Raw genomic sequence first — 18932 nt, 5'->3', positions numbered from 1 at the left:
CCCTGCGAATTTGTTACCGATACCGGAATGTCGCCCGGACGCGATCCGTAATTTATATCACACATCCATGTTATACCTAGACGTTTACAAATGGATTTTTCATTTTTCGAAGGTCGATCAACAGAATTCAAAATATCATGAAATTCCGATGTCGTACATGGCAGGTATATCATCCCATCAGCCTTGGCTCCGAGCCGTGATCGCGACCCTTTCTCGTTACGATTCCTCCGCGACTCTTCTGCAGCCCCAACGTCGCGGCGATAAAACTGCACTCAGTCAGCCGATATTTGCATGATATTCTCATTTATTTCCAGACGGTTCAGCATCCAACTATCCTCACCTCCGCGCTCGAGTGATGAGCCAATAAAGTTACAAAGGTCAATCCCGAGATCAAGTCGCTGGTACCTTAGCTATTATAACTACTCATGCGAACTCCGTGCTTCATTATAACCCGACCGGCATGTTCCACACGGAGCTGGATCAAGAACTAGAACCGCATCGCAACTGTATAATTGCACCTGCAGACTGCAACTATCCATGGTACTCAATTTCGCAATGTTGTTTTTTCGAATGTGTGCGCGGCGCACAATTATCCGTTATCCGTTAACAGCCAACCCCTGCAATTACCGTCCCGTCGTAACAACTGTCACAGCTAATTACAATCGAAACGATTATAATAAGTCTGAGAAAGTGAGGGAGTTTAATTTTTTTTCATCTTATCTCACCCGCCACATCGTTTAGAGATTTACGGGCTTATCGTTACTTTCGCGGATGTTTCGCAACGCATCTGTCTCGTATCGCATACTCGAAATCGGATTTGTGTGCAACCAAGAGCCATGCTGACAGGTGTCTTCTTGATCGTTCGTAATGCCTGATAATCATTGCTTGCATTTTGAATATTTAGTCGACAATTCGTGCCGACGAAATCTTTCAGGGAGTAATTGCGTTGCAGAGAAATTGCTTTTTTAAAAATACTTCAGGACATCCATTCGGTTCAGAATTGGAAATCCCGGCGTTAATCTAGATATTATATTCTCCCTCTCGCTCTCTCCCTCCAACTCGCGATTCGCTCTTTATCGATGGTCGTCTGCTGGTTTGTGCAAAATTTTATTACGTTGTAAATAAGTGATCTTTTGTTCATCGTCACTCGACATTGAGAGCTAACGCGGGATCCGCCCACAGATTTCGTATTTTTTATTTTTTTTTTTCTGTTTTTTTATTATTCATTCTTACTTTTCTTTTTTCCCTTCTCTTCGATTTCGATTTTCATCGCGCCTCGCAGACGGCCTACAGCCTTACGCTGTATAACGTAATCGCGGAGCCTCCGTCTCACCGCGTACGTGTAGAATCGGCGGAAACAAGAATCCCAGATCATCCGCGAGTCGATCGTCGATAGATAAGATGAGAACAAAACCTATCGGAGGGAGGAAATAATGACGAGATAAAAGTAGAATAAAAAATTGTATTTCTGGCGCAAGATCAAACTGTAATCAAATTGTTTTGTACGCGTTGTAGCGCGCAGTTGCACCTTGGCCGAAATATTTCTAGTGGAACGGTAGACCGAGGCGCCGTTTTCCGATTGTATGCAAAATACAGATTTCGTGTGTATCGTTAGAATTTATAACCATAATGGGAAAAGGATTCGGGCCGTGGTACGTGCGATTCTCACGAGCTATCGCGATTAATATCGTATCGACGTAAAGGATGTTCGGCCGTTTGTCCAAGACCCTCGTGTCTGATAGAAATCGCCGCATGCCGGAGAGATGTAATATCGCAACTCCATAACTGATCGAAAATTTTTAACCGCTGGATACCGTGTTAATTCAAAATATACGCCTGTCAAAGTGAACACGTTTACCTGGAGGAAAGGGATTCGATGTTGCTTGATATTTGTTTGCTCATCGTTAAAATTTATACACTTATGGGTTACAATTTAATTATATAGTAGGGATCGAAATCTCGTCAATTTTCAACGTTAATTACAGGGCCTTAAAATTGGGCAAAAAATATTACGCGTTAAATTTGACCTCCTGCACACCGCGAGGTGAGGTAACGTGTCAAGTTTCAAATCTATTACAGCTGTGCTCTGTTACACAGGTTATACTGATATCGTTACATAAACGATCGTTAATCCTATTTTAGAAACGCTAATTGGCCCTGCCGAAGATCCGATAGTTCCAATCGACCGTATATCATAGAATTTCACACACAGATAAAATCTACGCTTCCTCTACCGAGTTTTAAAGTTCATCTGTTGTAGTCACCAGAGAATCGTAGTCAAGTACAAGATTCGTTGCAATAAAGATTTAACTATTGTTTGAATTGCGAGAAAATGTGGTACAAGTAACTATTCAGTACCGTTTTAGTTACGAATACTAAATTTTCTGGTTACTTCAACGACAAGTTAATTTATTTAATTTGCCATATTATCTTTTTTTTTTTTTAGTTGAACAAGGTTGAAAATTGATTTATCCTGGAACCAATGTAAAATTTTTGGTATAATTGGAAAAAAAAGTTGTACAAATGATGATAAAACCGAGCCGAATAGTATCGTGTATCCAGATTTTTTGGTCGAGGTTACAAAACTGATTTTTATTTTGTATTGAAATTTATCGCGGTGTGGGATTTTTAATCTTTTGTTTATCCCTGGAAATTTCCATCTCGCATCTATTTCGAGACGCGTTTGATCCCTCTTGAAGATATTTGGAAAAATTCCATTGTTATTTTCATTCTGCGTAATTAAAAGTGACCTGAAAGTCAGCGGTATAAGGAGCGGTGGGTAAATAACATAATACAGCGTTGACTTTATCGATAGAGTTTGCACTCTGCCCACGGAACAGAAACAACATTCAATACCAATTATTCAAAAACCGGTGTGTTTAAACGTAATTAATGAAGATCATGAGATGAAAAGAGAAATTTTACTTGCAGACCAGCAATTAATTTTACGTAACTCGGTATTTTGGCTACATATCTTCAAATCTCGCTTTAAATGCGTAAATCGTGTCGTCACAAGCAGAGCCTCGGCTGTTTTCCCTTGTATGCCATTGTCTATCTCGAGAAGCGTACGTTCTCCAAAACACAAAATTTACGTAACAATCTTATTCGTCTCTGGTAGAAAAAAATTATGCGACAATTTTTCAACAATGAACGAGTCTAATAAGCCAGTGCAACACTTTTGAGTTGATACGAACGCGGAAGAACAATTAGAGAACGCGAAGTCGAGAATGCCGAGCTTGTCTTAGAAAGAACAATAAATTTGCGCCGCATAACGTGAACTCTTGTGTCTAGATTCAAACAAGGATTCCCACGGTCATTATTCACACGTCATATGTTGAAAATCATCCATTGTATGGATTTTTCGCGATAGATCACGAACATGTTTCCATTCGCGGATTAAAATCGTTTCGCTAACAGGTTTGCAGATATTGAAAATCTCTCATGGTGAAACAGCGCCCTGTTTAACGCTGTTGTAGTTTTCACCACGTCCAATTGAGAAGACATCAATCATCGTTGTATTAAGGCCTCGTAAATTTTTCTCCGAGAGAAGATTAATCGGCTACGGTGAACAATGAATAAGGTTCAAAGACTGCGATTGATTGACTAATTACAAGCAGTACTTTCGAAACTGTAAAATCAGTTCAGACTCGAGAGTAAAAATTGCGAAAACGTTTAATACGAGCGCAATTAAAGGCTGTGAACAAGCTCGCGATCTGGGTGGTTTGTATTATTTGATTTTGTAAAATGTACGTGAATCGCCTGACTGAATGCTGCGTTAGACCCTGACACATTGTTGTGTAATAGGTCTAGGTAAGTGATGATGTCCTGCTTTCACTGGCTCACCTTTATCACGATATTACGATCACTAATATTTCATCGACACGAACCCGGTTTTAGCAAAATTTACATACGCATACAATAGTATATATCCATGTACATAATAATTCCATGGGTTATAGCAATTATACATATTACAGATACGAAATTAGTATTCGACAACCTCTAAGTTTTATCCATTTTATTTACTTTGTTTATTTTTATTCAGCCACTCCTTGACAAACCACGCCTTGCACCATACTAAATAATGAGCTGTTAAATGGCAATCGTCGCTCTTGGTGTTAATAGATTTTGCTCAATTATGCAAATTTTAACGACCCAGCGCCAGTCGATATGCATAAAAATTGTTATATCAAGTACTAAATCGCGTGTAAAACTGCATTGCTAAGCCAAGTTTTACAGTTTCAACCGAAGGATGCACCGCGTAATTGGCTTCTTGTCTTGACAACTCTCTGAAATTAGCCTCTTTAAAATATTCCCATACTAAACTCAACGATTTATAAATCCAGTCGACTCTTCTACTCCGCTCCATTTCCGACCGTGAAGACAAAATAATCGATGTAAATTACAGGAGAAGAAGGGTGGAAAAAAAAACGTCAGCAACGAGACTCGTATAACTGTAAATAAACTGCATATGCCAGGTTTTTATTCGTGCATGGATACTACAATAATACCAAAAATAATAATAATTATACAATCACTGCACTGGGTTAATCAATGAAAAGAAAATAAGACGGGCGTATAATCCGACGGGGCATATCGTCTAAGATAATGATTGGATAATTTTTTAAATTAGATAACAATTGAATATCGCGGGCTAAACATAGGTGTTATACAGTCGCGCGAATTGCAATAATTGTGGCATCGTTAATTGGTTAATTGGATCGCAAGGGAAAAGGAGGGAGGAGAAGGCGGGGGAGGGGTGGGAGGAGGGGAGTTGGCCTCGGACTTAAAATGTAGGCATAGAGTCGCGATTCGGGGCGATCGGTGCGAGTTCTCGGTTCCTCAATTTCGCTGCAGGCACACCGTATCAGTATCTCCTGTAGGGCGTCTGGGGCTCCGGATGCGCGGCGTTGAAGGCCAGGGATTTCTGGATCGCCCTGGGGATTGGCGGCGGTGTCGGAAGGTGGGCCCCGCTGGGATGGAACCCGGTTTCGTCTGCGTAGTACGTCACTGTTATGGGGGTGCCGTCCGGTGCCGAATAGCTGAACTGGCCTCTGACCACCTCGACTTGGTTGCCGGGTCCGAAGCTCTTCGGTTGTCCCTGCTCGGCGACGGAAATTCCGTTCTCCGTGTCGTAGCTGAAAGATTGGAATGCAGAGAGAATGGAGTAAGGGTGAGTCGAGCTAACGATAAGCCAGATATCTATTTTTCATTTTATAACGAGAGTTTTCGGTGAAAGTTACCGATCTGCGCCGGCTGATAGGCAACACAAGGTACACCGTGTATCTCTGCCTGTTCGAGGTGTACCTAAGATTGCCTATCTGACGGCGTTGAGCGGCAAGTTTCACAGAAAACACCAGAACATGAGGCTCTTGTTACGGGAAACGGATTTAATTTTTATTCGAAGAAACTTTTTGTGAAACTAGTTTGTCTAATGAGCACATCAATTTTTTATAGAAACAAGATAAGATTTTACCGTTGATTCAAGTCAACATTTTTTTATGCGGAGTGGATGAGCTTTCTAATTATCGGTTCGGAAAATGATACTAGATAATTGAGCTGCTGCTAGCACTCTGATTTTCTGGATTTTCATCAGAGAGAAAAATTACGCAATCGGATAAAATGTTATCCCTTTATCCGATTACGTTCAAGGATATATATGATCGACGCGATGCGACGGTTTACGCAACGCCATTATGAATCCCAACGATTATCCTGTAACGAAAGCCTCGAGGCGTGGCTTCCGTGCAATATTTTCTCAATGCATAGCAACGAAGTAATAAAGAATATTTAAATACTTCACAATCCGAACGGCCCAAGATTTCTTGGATTTCATAATCAATTCTCCCCAATTTTTTTTTTTTTTTTTGCACCAAGTTGAATTAAAATTTTTCATCATCTAATTCCGACAAATTGAATAGAAAAATTGTCACCTGCACTCAGGTTAGGAATCAGTGAATGCAAAATATATAAACGGTAATTTCTAAAGTGCGGATTTTGAAATAACTGGCCAGCTAGTATATCGCGCGCGGGCTGCAACCACCTTCCAAAAATAGCCAGCGATAAATTTAATCCTCTCTCCGCACCGTGCCGCCGATATCCATGCGTAATTGCCGGTCATTCGCTGTCAATTACGGCAGATGATTGCCGGTAATAAAGCTGTCGGAATTTATAATCGCGATCCGAGGATTCGACAAGTGACTAATCCAAGTCGAGGATTCGATTGGCGATTGTTTTTACCGACCGAGGATCGAACTGGGTACCAGATTGACGCCTGATTAAAATCGTGCTAGCCAGCTAATCGGACGGAGACGAGAAAAACCTCCCGTAGGTCAAGGTCCTCGGATTAGACGGACAAAGGATGTCCCAGTTTTAATTACGGAAACGTGTGGGCCACATGGTCGGGCTAATTATGTCGTATTGCGCAAGTGTTGCGAACCGCTGTATAATGCCTGTATACATGTACTGCAGCCTCACGGCGTATTATTTCAACGATTAAAATCAGAGGTAATTATCCACCGTTCCTGCATGCTTGTGTAGCCGTCTCTTTGTTCGGATAGAAAAAAAAATGATATATACCAAAGAATTAGGAAATACAATTCATACCGAAATTTCAACTATCACTTTATCAGTCGTTTCAAAGATAGTTCAGTTATAATGTACTTTTGAAATTGCAATTTTTCCATACCACAATTTTCTCTTTTTATTTACAAAGTCTTTTTGACTAAATCCAGAACGAGAACCAAATCTTACAGTAGCTTCGATCGCCATTTTGAATTTGTGGGGAAATTCGTTTTTGTCAAATGACTCGTTCATTTTCAAGTTTTTACTGAAAATCGTTATAACTAAACTTGTAGGAAATTTAATTATCTACAACTTTGGTTTTGATACCGATTTGCGATCGGTATTTTCCTACTTGAACCGTAAATTCGAAGTGGTAGTGAAAGCTACCGTAGAATCTGGTCGATACCCCGGATATAGAACACAAAAAGCTCCCCTCCCCTCAGCGATTAGAAAAAGAAAATTATGGTGTCTAAAAATAGCAATCCTCGATGTTTTTCGTACACGCCGGTGGAGCTGACGTTCCAAGGATGAGAATAAACCCATCCCATCAAATTCGCCGGACAATTAAAGTATAGGTGCCGATTATAATGGCGTTATACGTAATACCGAGTGAACGACACGTCCTTCGAGTAGGCAAGGTATGAGAATAATTGCGAATCATAAAATGAATCAATTGACGTAAAAAAAAAAAACAAGAAAAAAAAACGAAGAGAAAAAAAGAAATATAATATGAAGCACGAAGAAGCAGAGAATCTTGCGAAACGAATGTCGTTAAACAAAATTAATAACGATAATTCAGACTGGAATGCGGTCCAGGAAAACATAATTAATACCGGATAATACGAGCCCTAAGATTAACAATTTACAACGGCCGTTCGACCTTCGCGTATTATTATCATTATTATTATTATTATTTTAAATCGAAGTTTGCAATTCACCTGTAAGCGTACGAGCCATCCGGAGAACTGTCCTGGTTCTGCTTGAGGATCGCCCAATTTCTACCCCCGTTGGTGTTGTAGTTATACTGAGGGTTGTACCTGTTGTACTGCGCCTGGGCCACCGCCACGAGTCCAAATACCGCTATAATCTGCAACGCGTTAATCGGTGTGATGAGAAATCGGGTATTTACGCGGGTGTGGAAAAAAAATTCCCGTCGAAAAATATAAAAAATAAAAATCCACGGTCACGCGAAACGGTAACGAAAAGAGTAAAAAGAAAAAAAAAAAATGACGTAGGTACAAGATGATACAGGGAGGAGGAAAAAAAAAAAAAAGATGGAAATCGTTCACTCACGAAGATCTTCATGATTGCGAAGGGATCCAACCGCGCTGCAGAGCTCAGTGAATCGGGAATTGCTGGTAATTTGATACTCGGTCGAATCGGTAGGCGAGTCCTGCAGGTACTGATGCAAATACGGATGAGTACGATGCGAATTTATACTAACTTGCTGAGCTCGGTTCTTGGTTAATAAGGGGGTACCGTGGGTAACGCGCCCCCTCCGGGTTCGCGAAGAGGGGGCATCGGGCGCCCAAGAAACAACCTCTGAGAGTACCTGCCTGCACCTCGTCTTTCAGCGAACACAATGGGAGGCACAAAGAAGGCAAGGAACTACGCGTGCACACGACCGTCTAATGTATATATATATATAACATTTATAACATTTATAACACATGTATACGCACACACATACACATATATATATATATATCCTTTGCACGTATCAATCTGGAATTGCGTTCGCCACGAGTATCATATGTATATATATATGTGTGTGTGTGTAATACCGACATGTATGTATATTACGCAGACAATCTCGGCCGGGCAGGTTGCTTAGATTCAAATCCGACACGGATCATCGTCGCAGGGCGTATTCCTTTCACTGCAACGCCGGGCCCTCGTAGTGCAGATGATGGCCTGGATGGACGGATTCCGCACCGATCCGATCCGGTCCGATCCGATGCGCGGGACCGATCGAACTTTAAACATGCAGCCGCTCGTTTATTGCATGCACTTTCGTATACGTATATAGGAGATTCAGATCGCGGTAAATAGAAATGCACGGGTCGCCGGGCACAGGAAATTTGTCGATTTTGTACAATCGATATTAATTATTGAATTATCGGGGCCTTTGTGATTCTAGTTTGCACTTTTGAATAACAGGTTCGCAGATAAAGTAAAGAAAGTGCAGAAAACACAGAAAAATATCGATAAAAAATTGTGTTTTATAAATACATGCTCCAGCATCGCACCTTAACCTTAACATGCGACTATTCTCTTGTTTAAACATACAAGGTGGGAGGGTGAGATCTTCTGTATATTTGTTCGCCCGGATGACCCCGAATAAATTTATTTATTGTTTTTTTGTTTCGCTATCTCTTGGCAAGTTCTCAAAATCGATTAAATTCCAATCTTATTGCAAAGTTTTCATTCGCATTATTATTTGTATTATCGAACGCGTTCCTCGCTTAATTACCGATGATAGAAAATGTCGTTAAAAAAAAAAAAACAAAACAAATAATTGTACGGGTCATTCTCTCATCCTCGTCATAATTATATTCAGTATAACGTTAAACGGTTAAGTCGACGCGTCATTCCGTGTTTGTGAAATTGCAGGTATGAAATCTCTATTGCTCCAACTGCAAATGACGTATTATTCACGCGTTGAAAGGCAGAGGCGCACTGTCGTGTCCCGGCATCGACATCCATCACTTTTGCGGCACTTTACTGTGCGTTCCTCTGAGCGGACGTAAGAATTTTATTCGTAATCTCTGAAATTGTCGACGTATGAATAAACAATTACCAAGGAATGCAAAAAGGAATTAATAATCGTAACGGATAAGGCCGCACGTATCCCAACCATATTACATTACAATAATATATTGGTCGAGAGAAAAAGTGTCTCATTATTTTAAGGCAAATATACCTATATATACGTCGTTAAAACAACACCGTAAAAAGTGATTAATTTTCATGCTTGTGCAGGTTACGCGTGTATCATTACCTGTATAACTGATATAATAGACAAAATCCTCCGCCTCATTACCACATTCCATTGCAATATTTTAAAAACTATAAACTGGCTTCTTAACCGCGTTGCTCGACGTAACTACTCCGGGGGTCGTAAAATTCTCCCATTTTTGGCTTTATTATGCGAGCTGTACACAGTCAGTCCGTTGCAAAACTGGTGCAAAGCGATTACAATCGTCGAAAGCACCGCCCTGGAACAGCTCTTGCATACAACGTAATATCACACCGAAAAGGGTGACGAGATTAATCGCCCTGCGCCGGAATTAAGGGGCAGAGCTATGATCGAGCCGATAAAGTAGGTACCCACGTCACTTATCAGAAACGATTATTCAGCCAAGTAATCGTCCTGCCTCGTTTTGATCTCTGGTTTGTCACGCGGACGACGGACCGTCTCACGATCAGGTGGAAATACCCGACGAGTCGCAAGCTCAAGTGAGAGCAAGAGTGCGAGGCGTAACGCCCACTCGGCAACTTAATGCAACGCCGTATACGCACGCATGTATGCACGCGTGTGTTCGTGTATACGGACACGTGAGTAAAAAGTATTGTACGGTAATCGGTGCATGTTGTCACCGCATTGCGGCGTATCGATGGTAATAAATTACGGGGAGTCCGTTGCCGCCAGATAATTTCTGTAAGACGACTCATCATCCGGCTCAATTAATGATGCTGCCGGCGTTGTAGGGAATCGGTCGAGGCGATACGATCATCCTGCCGTGCGTTACACCTCGTCTATGTATTTATGTAACACCATGCAGCTGTCTGTTAAACGTGAGTGTGCTAATTTCTGCATATCGTAACATTTAACGTCTGAGCGATTTATCCTTTCGTTCCTATTTAAATATGTATTTATATATTATTATGGGATTTAGTTTTTTTTTTTTCAACTTTTGTTTTTCTGGTTTCGTTTTACTACAAATATTATTCTATACGGATCTTATAACTTGCCAGAGTCATTTTTATTTTTTTATTTTCGTTACGCTATAACCGCTGATCAAGAGATTCGGGAGAATCGGATAAATTTATCACAGTTTTTGGTCAGTTTTATGGACAAATAGAGAAAAAAAAAAATAGAATATAATATTACGGTTTGGGGCACCTTTACATATCGTTCTGACTGTGCGTGGGATTAAGTGCCCAATCCATTCAACTAGTTGATTTCAATTACTGTTTAACCTCAATTTGTTTCCGTGATGGTTAAGAATTTTTTGTTTTCTGTAATTCCTTCATCAATCACCTAGAAATATGATAGTCTTTGATGTGTTGTGTGCAGCGTTATAATTGCACGGATTGCTCGTATATGTGATGAGATTTATCTTACTTAGTCAATTTGATTAGAGACGCTTTTTCTTTCATGTTCAGTATGTATATATATATTCAGACAATATGTTCCATACTTAAATTCGCGCGAAATCTCTTGACGGACCCAATCATGAAACTTGACAAGCGAGGAAGCAAATAATAATTCATTCTCACGGATCAGCGACGATTTTGCGTAGGCAAAAAGTGAGCCATGATCTTGATTATGATATAAATTGATCCATGAATTCTTTTGTTTTGAAGATGATCGGAAATGAAGGCCTCGAATTTCGCATCTATTTAATACTCGCCTTTTCGGTTTTTTTTCTCTAGCCATAGAGTTCAATTTCTTTCGTGTTGCATAACGGTAAAAGTTTATGAAAAGTTGATGCTGGCTAGAAATAACTTTTCATCTGTTAATTTTTAACAACTAGAATTATACACTCATCCTCCGTTTTTAACACATATTATATATTTGATACGTTTTGTCTTTCGGGGATGAAAATTTTGACAAATTTGTCTGTTTCTCAATGCATGTAACAATAAATGCGAAGCTGCGCTTTCGAAATCACGTTCAAATGTATAATACGCAGTATTTTCATACGTATACAGGAAGTTTTGACGTTAACAAAATGTATTTCTGAACGCTACAGCATGATCGCAAATTACAATTCAGTCAGTCTCGTTGATCCTGAGAAATTTTCAAATAATAATTATATGCGGGTGAGACGCGATTGCAACTGTATAACAGGTTTAATAATAAATTAGTGCCCACTTGTGCCGTGTTGCGTTTGGGATTGGCCAATGAACCAAATTCCGCACAAATGGTGTGAATATTAGCGCGATCCCAGCAAAGGCGGTGTTTTATGCAAATGAAATAAAACTTTAGGTGGGACGAAAGCGTTGCGTGGTTCCCTTTCGCCTTTTTCATTGGGTTGCGATAGTCAAAATAAATTGTTCCATTATACAGTGGAGCCGATAGGCAATCGCGTAAAGGTTTCGTTACCGGTATAAATGAGCCGCGGGTCTCGACCCAATTCCAAGGATCTCGAATTCCCCTCCCCCGCCAGAACCTTACACGTTTATTCTTGTGTTATGTTACACGTAAAAAAAATACTCAAAGTAATGCCATGAGAGCGCTGATCGTTCTTCAAAGGAACAAAAGATACCTTGACATTAAAAACTGGATAAAATATTCTTTCCTCATGGCTTTCGGCTCATTGTCAGCCTAAACCACAAACGAATCCATCCTTCTTTCGGTGTAATACAGTGACCTTTCCTTTATTGTTGCGGTTACGTATAGTACGAATTGAAACGTTCTTCTTCGGACATTCCTCGTCGCTTAAGCATCCGGTGTGATACGGTACGTTACGGATTGTGAGAATTACACGAACAAGGTAACGACCAACGATTACATATTTTGTTACACCTCTTTTTGTAAACTATAAATTTTTCGACGAAAAAACGAGGCGTCTGTCAAACTCCACCGATAAAATGTAGGTATGTAAGAAGAATTCAGTCGTGTCGTAATCACTGTCCGGTAAAAGTCCCATCTTCTATCATCATACTAACCGTAAAAATCACTTAAATTTATGTCTGTGGTGAATAATGAATATGTCTTTGATTCTCGTACAGCGTTACATAAGTTTTTGAAAATATTTAAACGCATCCATGGAACCGTTTCTTCACAGTAATTTTCTGAAATAAGAAAACAATCAACTGTGCTTCCAAGTGATACCAGTGAAGAGAGTTCTCTTCGCGATTGTGCAAACGTGATGGCTTATTTTCCGAATAGGTAGAGACTCGAAATTTGAATTCAGACTGCACATATTGACCTGCAAATTCGAAAGTTAACAATAACGAGTGATATGTCGGTTAAAAATAATGACCCGTTGATTTCTTTCGAGTGTCGTATCATTAATCGAAGTGATGGAATTGAAAACAACGTTCCAACATTCGTATAACGACGGCACAGAACTCGTCTGTTACTCGTCAAAAAAAAAAAAAAAAACAACCAAACTTATTTATTCCTCTACTGAAAATAATCACGTGTTAAATTATAAAACGTTGTGACTGAAATTCAGATGTAATTTATTACATTATTCATCTTGTGAATTCGATGTAATATAGTATAAAAAAATCACGTAGTAAATTACAAAAGCACGAATCGTCAGATATCCTAGGACAAAAATCAAACAGTGAATTATAAATAATCGTTGTATGATTTTCGATCTAGTACATCTAATGATTTGTACTGTTGTAATTTATTATGTGATTTTTTACATATCTGATCGAATTCATGAGATAAATCATGTAATAAATTACACGTGAATTTCAGTCACAACGTTTTATAATTATACACGCACGATCATTTTCAGTAGATTCACCCTCAACTACTTTTCGTAGTCCTTGAATTTTCAGGATTACGTTACTTTTCAGTATAATGAGCGTACGATTTCGTACTTTGTAGAACCGATTCCGGAATCGCTGGACCAAGGCTGCTACCGTAGGTATAACGTAACAAAGTCACCTCCGGGCATCGGAGATGGAAAGGTCATCTGAACGCAAGTGGGCACGCATCGCCGCAGAAACCTCTGCCTAACGGCGGCGTAATCGTTTCTCTACGGTACGTGACGGTGATTTTATCAGAGTTAAAACAAGCAGAAGGATTAATCGGACAATGGAGATGCTCCGAGCGCCATCCGGAAGACAACGCCTAATGTCAAGGTGAGGTCAATTTGTGACGTCAGCGAGGTCCCTGCGAAAAAACGGCGATTCGTCACGACGGATACACGACTTATACAGGGTGGCTCATTTTCATCAATTCAGTCGAATATCTCGAACTGCCAAAACTGTGACTGAAAAACGTGTCAGTCAAAAGTTGTGAAAAAAAATTAATTAATTAACAAAATTCTAAAATCTAGACAATTCAAGATGAAACTTAAAAAAAAAGAACCTAGTACGATACAGAACTTTCCGTAGTAGACCTTAGGTGGTGGGAGTGTGAGTATCTTTTGATGCGGAATTTGATGCCTTTTCAGATGCCGATGAATTAGAAATACACTGTTCTGTGTAAAAAAAGAAACAAGGTTAAAACTCAAAGCTAGTGATACTCCGTGTCTACATACGGAAAATGTGACACTCTCATCTTCTTTCCCCCTTTGAACCTTGCAATTTTTTCCCGAAAGATTTTTCCTTCACACTTTTGGATTTTGTGATACTTGACTGGATTGATTAAAATTAGACACCCTGTATATAGAGGTTAGGCTTTGGTACTCCCCAATTCTGCAACTAGTATCTCAACCCTAGTACGTCACACCGTAGTAGAATCGCCTAACGGCCAATGGGTGAAATTGGGTGAAATTGATCCGAAACATGATATTTTGGTGAAAAAATGAGGTCTCTGTTTCGCATGAAGAATAGCGCCACGAGGCCCATTTCCACGACTAAGAGACTCTGTGAGAAGTTGAAAAAATGTTTGGGGTGAAATTCACACCACGTGACCTGATAGGCTTAATTTAAGATTCTTCGATTTCACAGTGTAATATATGTTTTGCTTAACGTTTCAACGGCTACTGTGATTTCCATTTGTCATTGTACGATTAAGAGCTTTTAGGAGATTGAATTAATTATAATCAGGTACTCGACTCCAAGGAATTACTCGGTGACTCACTGCCAGCTAACGATGAGAGACTGTAAGTAATAATTAGCAGCGCAGGTATAATTATGTAAGCCAAAATCGATGTTTGAATATTCCAAACTCCATTTCGTTTCAAGTTTCACCACAATTTTCGACACTCAGTGTTTCAATTTCAACGGACTTGCAGTCACCTAGACTCGAAACATTTAGAAAATTGTGGGATCCGTACCTGATCCAAGTAGGAATATTAGGGGACTTCTGACCCAATCTACCTTATCGACAGAGTACTCGGTCGGTCAGGCAAATTTACCCAGAACCCACTCTTATATCTACTGATTCATTTTAATGACATTTTGTAACGTACTGGATCAAAATACAGCAAGTAAATATGTGTACTAAAATAAAATATAAAGTTTTGCAACATCCGCTTTACATGACCGTGAAATCTGAAATCACCTATTCTGGATAATAAATTGTTTTTTTTTTTATTTTTCGTAATACACATTATATCTCACGGTGGAAATGCGTCAACTCCGTTTACACATTTCGACCACACCACTCTTCGGCAATCGAAATATAGTTTGACAATAATTGATGATTTCAATCGCCGCTCTTACCAGTCCGTTAGCGTACGTCGACTAATAAACGTTGTTGAAGTACCATTGCGGTTGATCTTTACGTTCTTGTCATCCAAGAGCTTCGAGGACGAACGGTATGTTTGAAATTCATGATTTCCAATTGGCTATTATAATTTCAGTTATTATTTTTAAAAAAACAGAAATGCTGGGCCGACACGTTCACCGATTTGGGGGATACTGACAACGATCAACAGACAGGCAGTGGACGTTAGCCACTGATCTCGGGAAGTTTGAACTCTGAAAATTGGGCCCTTTCATATACACAACGCTGAAGTAGCCGAATTGGCGGTGCTGCCAGAAGAATTGGTGTATGTTTTTGGCAAACCAAATACACAGCGGTAACGGCCTCCATTTACATGTCTGTATATTATATAGACTTGTGTGATTGTGTTACTCTCGTTGATGTTCGAATGAATTAGAGATGTTTCGGCATCTTGATAAAATGATTGATGTTACAATGTGTAGTAATGTAGGCCTGTAAATGTTTAAACATCTGTATTATGCGGCGATGGAGAGTGTCATTCAAGAAATATAAATTAGCGAGACAACGAGATGAGTAAAAATAAAATATACAGGTGTACTTGTATTAACAAGGGACAAAGCTTAGCTTTAAATAACTCTTATATATTCTTACAATTTATTAAATACAAGTACATGTATCTATAGTTAGGATTATGTCTATACCACAATGAGATATCTAACACTGTTTACGGATATGTTGTATGTTTATGAAAAATATTGTTTGCTCAAATTCCGTATGAAGATATTTTGACAGAACAATTCAATGGAGGACATTTAATTATAAGACATATGTAGTATGACGTTTGGGGACTAACAAGCTATTGTTAGTTAGTTGATATATGACATGTTACATTAGGTTTGATAAATGTTACTTTAAGATTACGTAACTGTGTCTGATATAGTGTCAGATGCGCCAGCAATTAATCGAATTTATTATTGTAATATTATTCTGCAATTGTGCATGTATTGGTCATATTTTTTCCAGACGCATTAATTTGAATTAAAAGTCAGATTCATGCAGCTCACATAGATACTGTCCACACTCACTAAAATTACACCCTCGAAAAAGAAGAAAGGGAATTTCATTGCTCTTGCACAGACTCAACAGAATTTAAATAACTTTGACATAGTGAAATTTCAGAATAATTTGAGTATTGTGTGAAGGAAGAACGAGTTCAAATTTTCTTCGCAACAATGTTACCTATGATTCTTCCGCGATGTTCAGCTTATTCGAATGTCGATCGGAACTGCAGTTTGTCGGTCATGATTCTTCCGCGATGTTCAGCTTATTCGAATGTTGAAAGCACAGTTTGTTGGCCAAGATTCTTCTGTGATGTACAACTTATTCGATTGTTGATCAGAACTGCAGTTTATCGACCATGATTCTTCCGTGATGTTCAGCCAGATTTTAACGTTAGAATTACATTCGTGTCACTAATCACAAGTTGCATAGATATTATTCAATTTTAAAATCTATATTGACATCAAGGAGTTAAAGAGAAGCAAGTTCAAGCAGTAACTGATGTAATATTCTGTACAAAACATGCAATAAGCAAAAATTGATTATAAAATATTTGCATTCAAGAATTTTCCAATAAAATAGCTGCATGCCGTTCAAAGTTAAACATTGAGAAACAAAGTGGATATCGTTATTTCCGTACTTTTTTTTAACCAATGTTGTTAGTGACTTGTTGGAACTAAATCGTTTAGCGTGAAAAATGTATTCCGCGAGCATCGGATCGAACAACACCCGTTCTGTCGCATCCGTTACGTCAAGTCTGTCCCGAGACGTCATTTAACTTATTCACATTTCAATCAAAAAGCAACGAACGCTGATAAAAACAATTTACAGAGTTCATTGTAATTTTCGCTCTGATTGTTTCGTCGTTTATCCAGATTATACATATTTCATGCGCAGCGCTTGATTCGCTAATTTCTTGTAGCGTTGCATCAATATCTAGTTCTCGTACGTCATGCGCAACGTAATCATAAAATCCGGGTCCAATTTTTCCATTGAGCAACAAAGCTTCTATCAGCTCGCGGGTACATGGAATTTGCATATCAGCGTGGTAGTAAATATAAATCTCTGAGTAACCGAAGACTACGTTTATTGAATTAAACTTTGCAGTCGCGTCTTTGAACCATATTATATCTCTTTTGTTCGTAGGTTCCTGCATTTTGAGGTTCCTTGTTATTTCTATTTTTAAATTATTTGGTTCCTTGAAGAACGATTTTTCGGTCTTCCGATCGCTGCTATTACTCAATCTTCTGTGTATAATCTGTAACTGTGTGAGTGAAAAACGATGGTCAAATCAATGAACATATATCATACGTATAAAGGTATATATATATTCTTATTAAGAATTATAGGTATACGTGCAGAATGTAATGGGTAAAAAATATGTGAGAATTACTATGAAGATATGAAGCTCTTATTGTTTAATCATGTGCTCAACAAATCTGACAAGACTTGAGAATGCTTTTTACATTCGAGCGTATGCCTTACTGTTAGTTGTGATTGGCTGGCGTTGTTGGTTCATCTTACTTCAGTAATAGATCACGTGTTGAACGTTGAATTGATGTAAAAATTAATAAAAAAGTGAATTTGGACGTCCTGGAAGTCACCGCATCTTATTGTGTAACTCCCTCCAAGAATTGCAATTTCGAATTCAACCGAATCTTATTTGCGTCAATGTGGGAAAAGTGTTCGATCCTGAATGTGTATCGTAAAACGCAGTATCTGTAATGAACTAGATATTCGTATATCAACCTTACCTGATAGATCACGATCGTCGGTTTACAATCGACGTGTTGATTTGAACTACACGTCGTACTGAATGGTAAATAAATTATCGTCTGAGAAAACGATTTCCAAAAACTGGGTGGCTGCCTCGAGCGGAAGCTCGCCGATGGTGATGGACACTGAGCTGCGAGTGCTACTCCATCCCTTATTTATACGAGATTCTCAGAGGGTGGAAGAGTTATGTTTCAGCGTTGTTAAAACCCGTTCTACGTAATATACGTATCTCGTGGAAATGACTGTCTCATATTTTGACGCACTTGCAAATTTCTAGAAATACCGTCTGATACGGTATTAAATTCGTACTTGCATAATCCAGGCTCGCCCAGACCGAGGCTGCGGCTACCAAAGGGAATTATCGCTCGTAATGCTGGAACTCGATGGTTTGAATGTATTTAATTGGCCCTTTCTAGCAATAATAGTTCCTTGGCATCCAATGGGTGTCGAATTTGAAGGCTACTGGCACTGAGAATCATGACGGAAAATAATTTAATTCGCATTCAGGAAAAATGAAAAAAAAAACAATTGCTTGCGACGAGTCCGATCAATTTTTTACGATAGGAATGGTTGAAGAAATGGAGCCCAAATATTTTGTAATCTGGCTGGCGTTTTGAATCAGATGAATCGATTTAGGTCTTAAGTCGCACGCAGAAGCTTTTCGTATCAAGAATTCACGGACCGACTGCAGGTAATTTTTGGGCACCTTGAATATTACGATGATATTTCTTGGTACGAAGAATAGAAAAATCTGATGTTCTTATAGTAAATAATATTATTGAAATACTATCTTTTTATATTCTTCGTACTGAGAAATATCGCCAAGATGTACAAATTGTCTACGAATCACCGGTCAGTAAGGAAATTCTTCTTGCGAAAAGTTTCTCTGTGTATTATTGAACCCTTGATAACCAGTTTATTGGAAAACGGATGCTAGAAATCGATT

At 39.0% G+C, this 18932-nt stretch overlaps 1 protein-coding gene and 1 long non-coding RNA gene across 2 annotated transcripts; one reads left to right on the top strand and one right to left on the bottom strand.

Moving 5' to 3' along the window:
* Positions 1-4451: 4451 nt before the first annotated feature.
* On the bottom strand, positions 4452-8011 carry LOC124181168 (endocuticle structural glycoprotein SgAbd-2-like). Its single transcript, XM_046567469.1, has 3 exons — positions 7858-8011; positions 7503-7651; positions 4452-5138 (listed from the first exon to the last, which is right to left on the bottom strand). Exons 1-3 carry the CDS (start codon positions 7867-7869, stop codon positions 4868-4870), a joined length of 432 nt encoding a protein of 143 aa, XP_046423425.1. The 5' UTR covers positions 7870-8011; the 3' UTR covers positions 4452-4867.
* On the top strand, positions 5053-16177 carry LOC124181174. The gene is made up of 3 exons (XR_006870393.1): positions 5053-5173; positions 13361-13617; positions 15309-16177. It is a non-coding gene; the product is annotated as an uncharacterized LOC124181174 (long non-coding RNA).
* Positions 16178-18932: the final 2755 nt, after the last annotated feature.

The sequence above is a fragment of the Neodiprion fabricii genome, chromosome 1 (genome assembly GCF_021155785.1).
Source record: "Neodiprion fabricii isolate iyNeoFabr1 chromosome 1, iyNeoFabr1.1, whole genome shotgun sequence".
NCBI lineage: Eukaryota > Metazoa > Arthropoda > Insecta > Hymenoptera > Diprionidae > Neodiprion > Neodiprion fabricii.
Note: the sequence above shows the minus strand (reverse complement) of the source record. Positions and strands in the feature narration are given on the sequence as shown.

What these genes read in the sequence shown, in the direction of transcription:
- LOC124181168 (XM_046567469.1), bottom strand. An exon ending in GATGGCTCGTACGCTTACAG is followed by an intron (nt 5,139 to 7,502) that starts GTGAATTGCAAA and finishes CCAATCTTTCAG; the next exon opens with CTACGACACGGAGAACGGAA.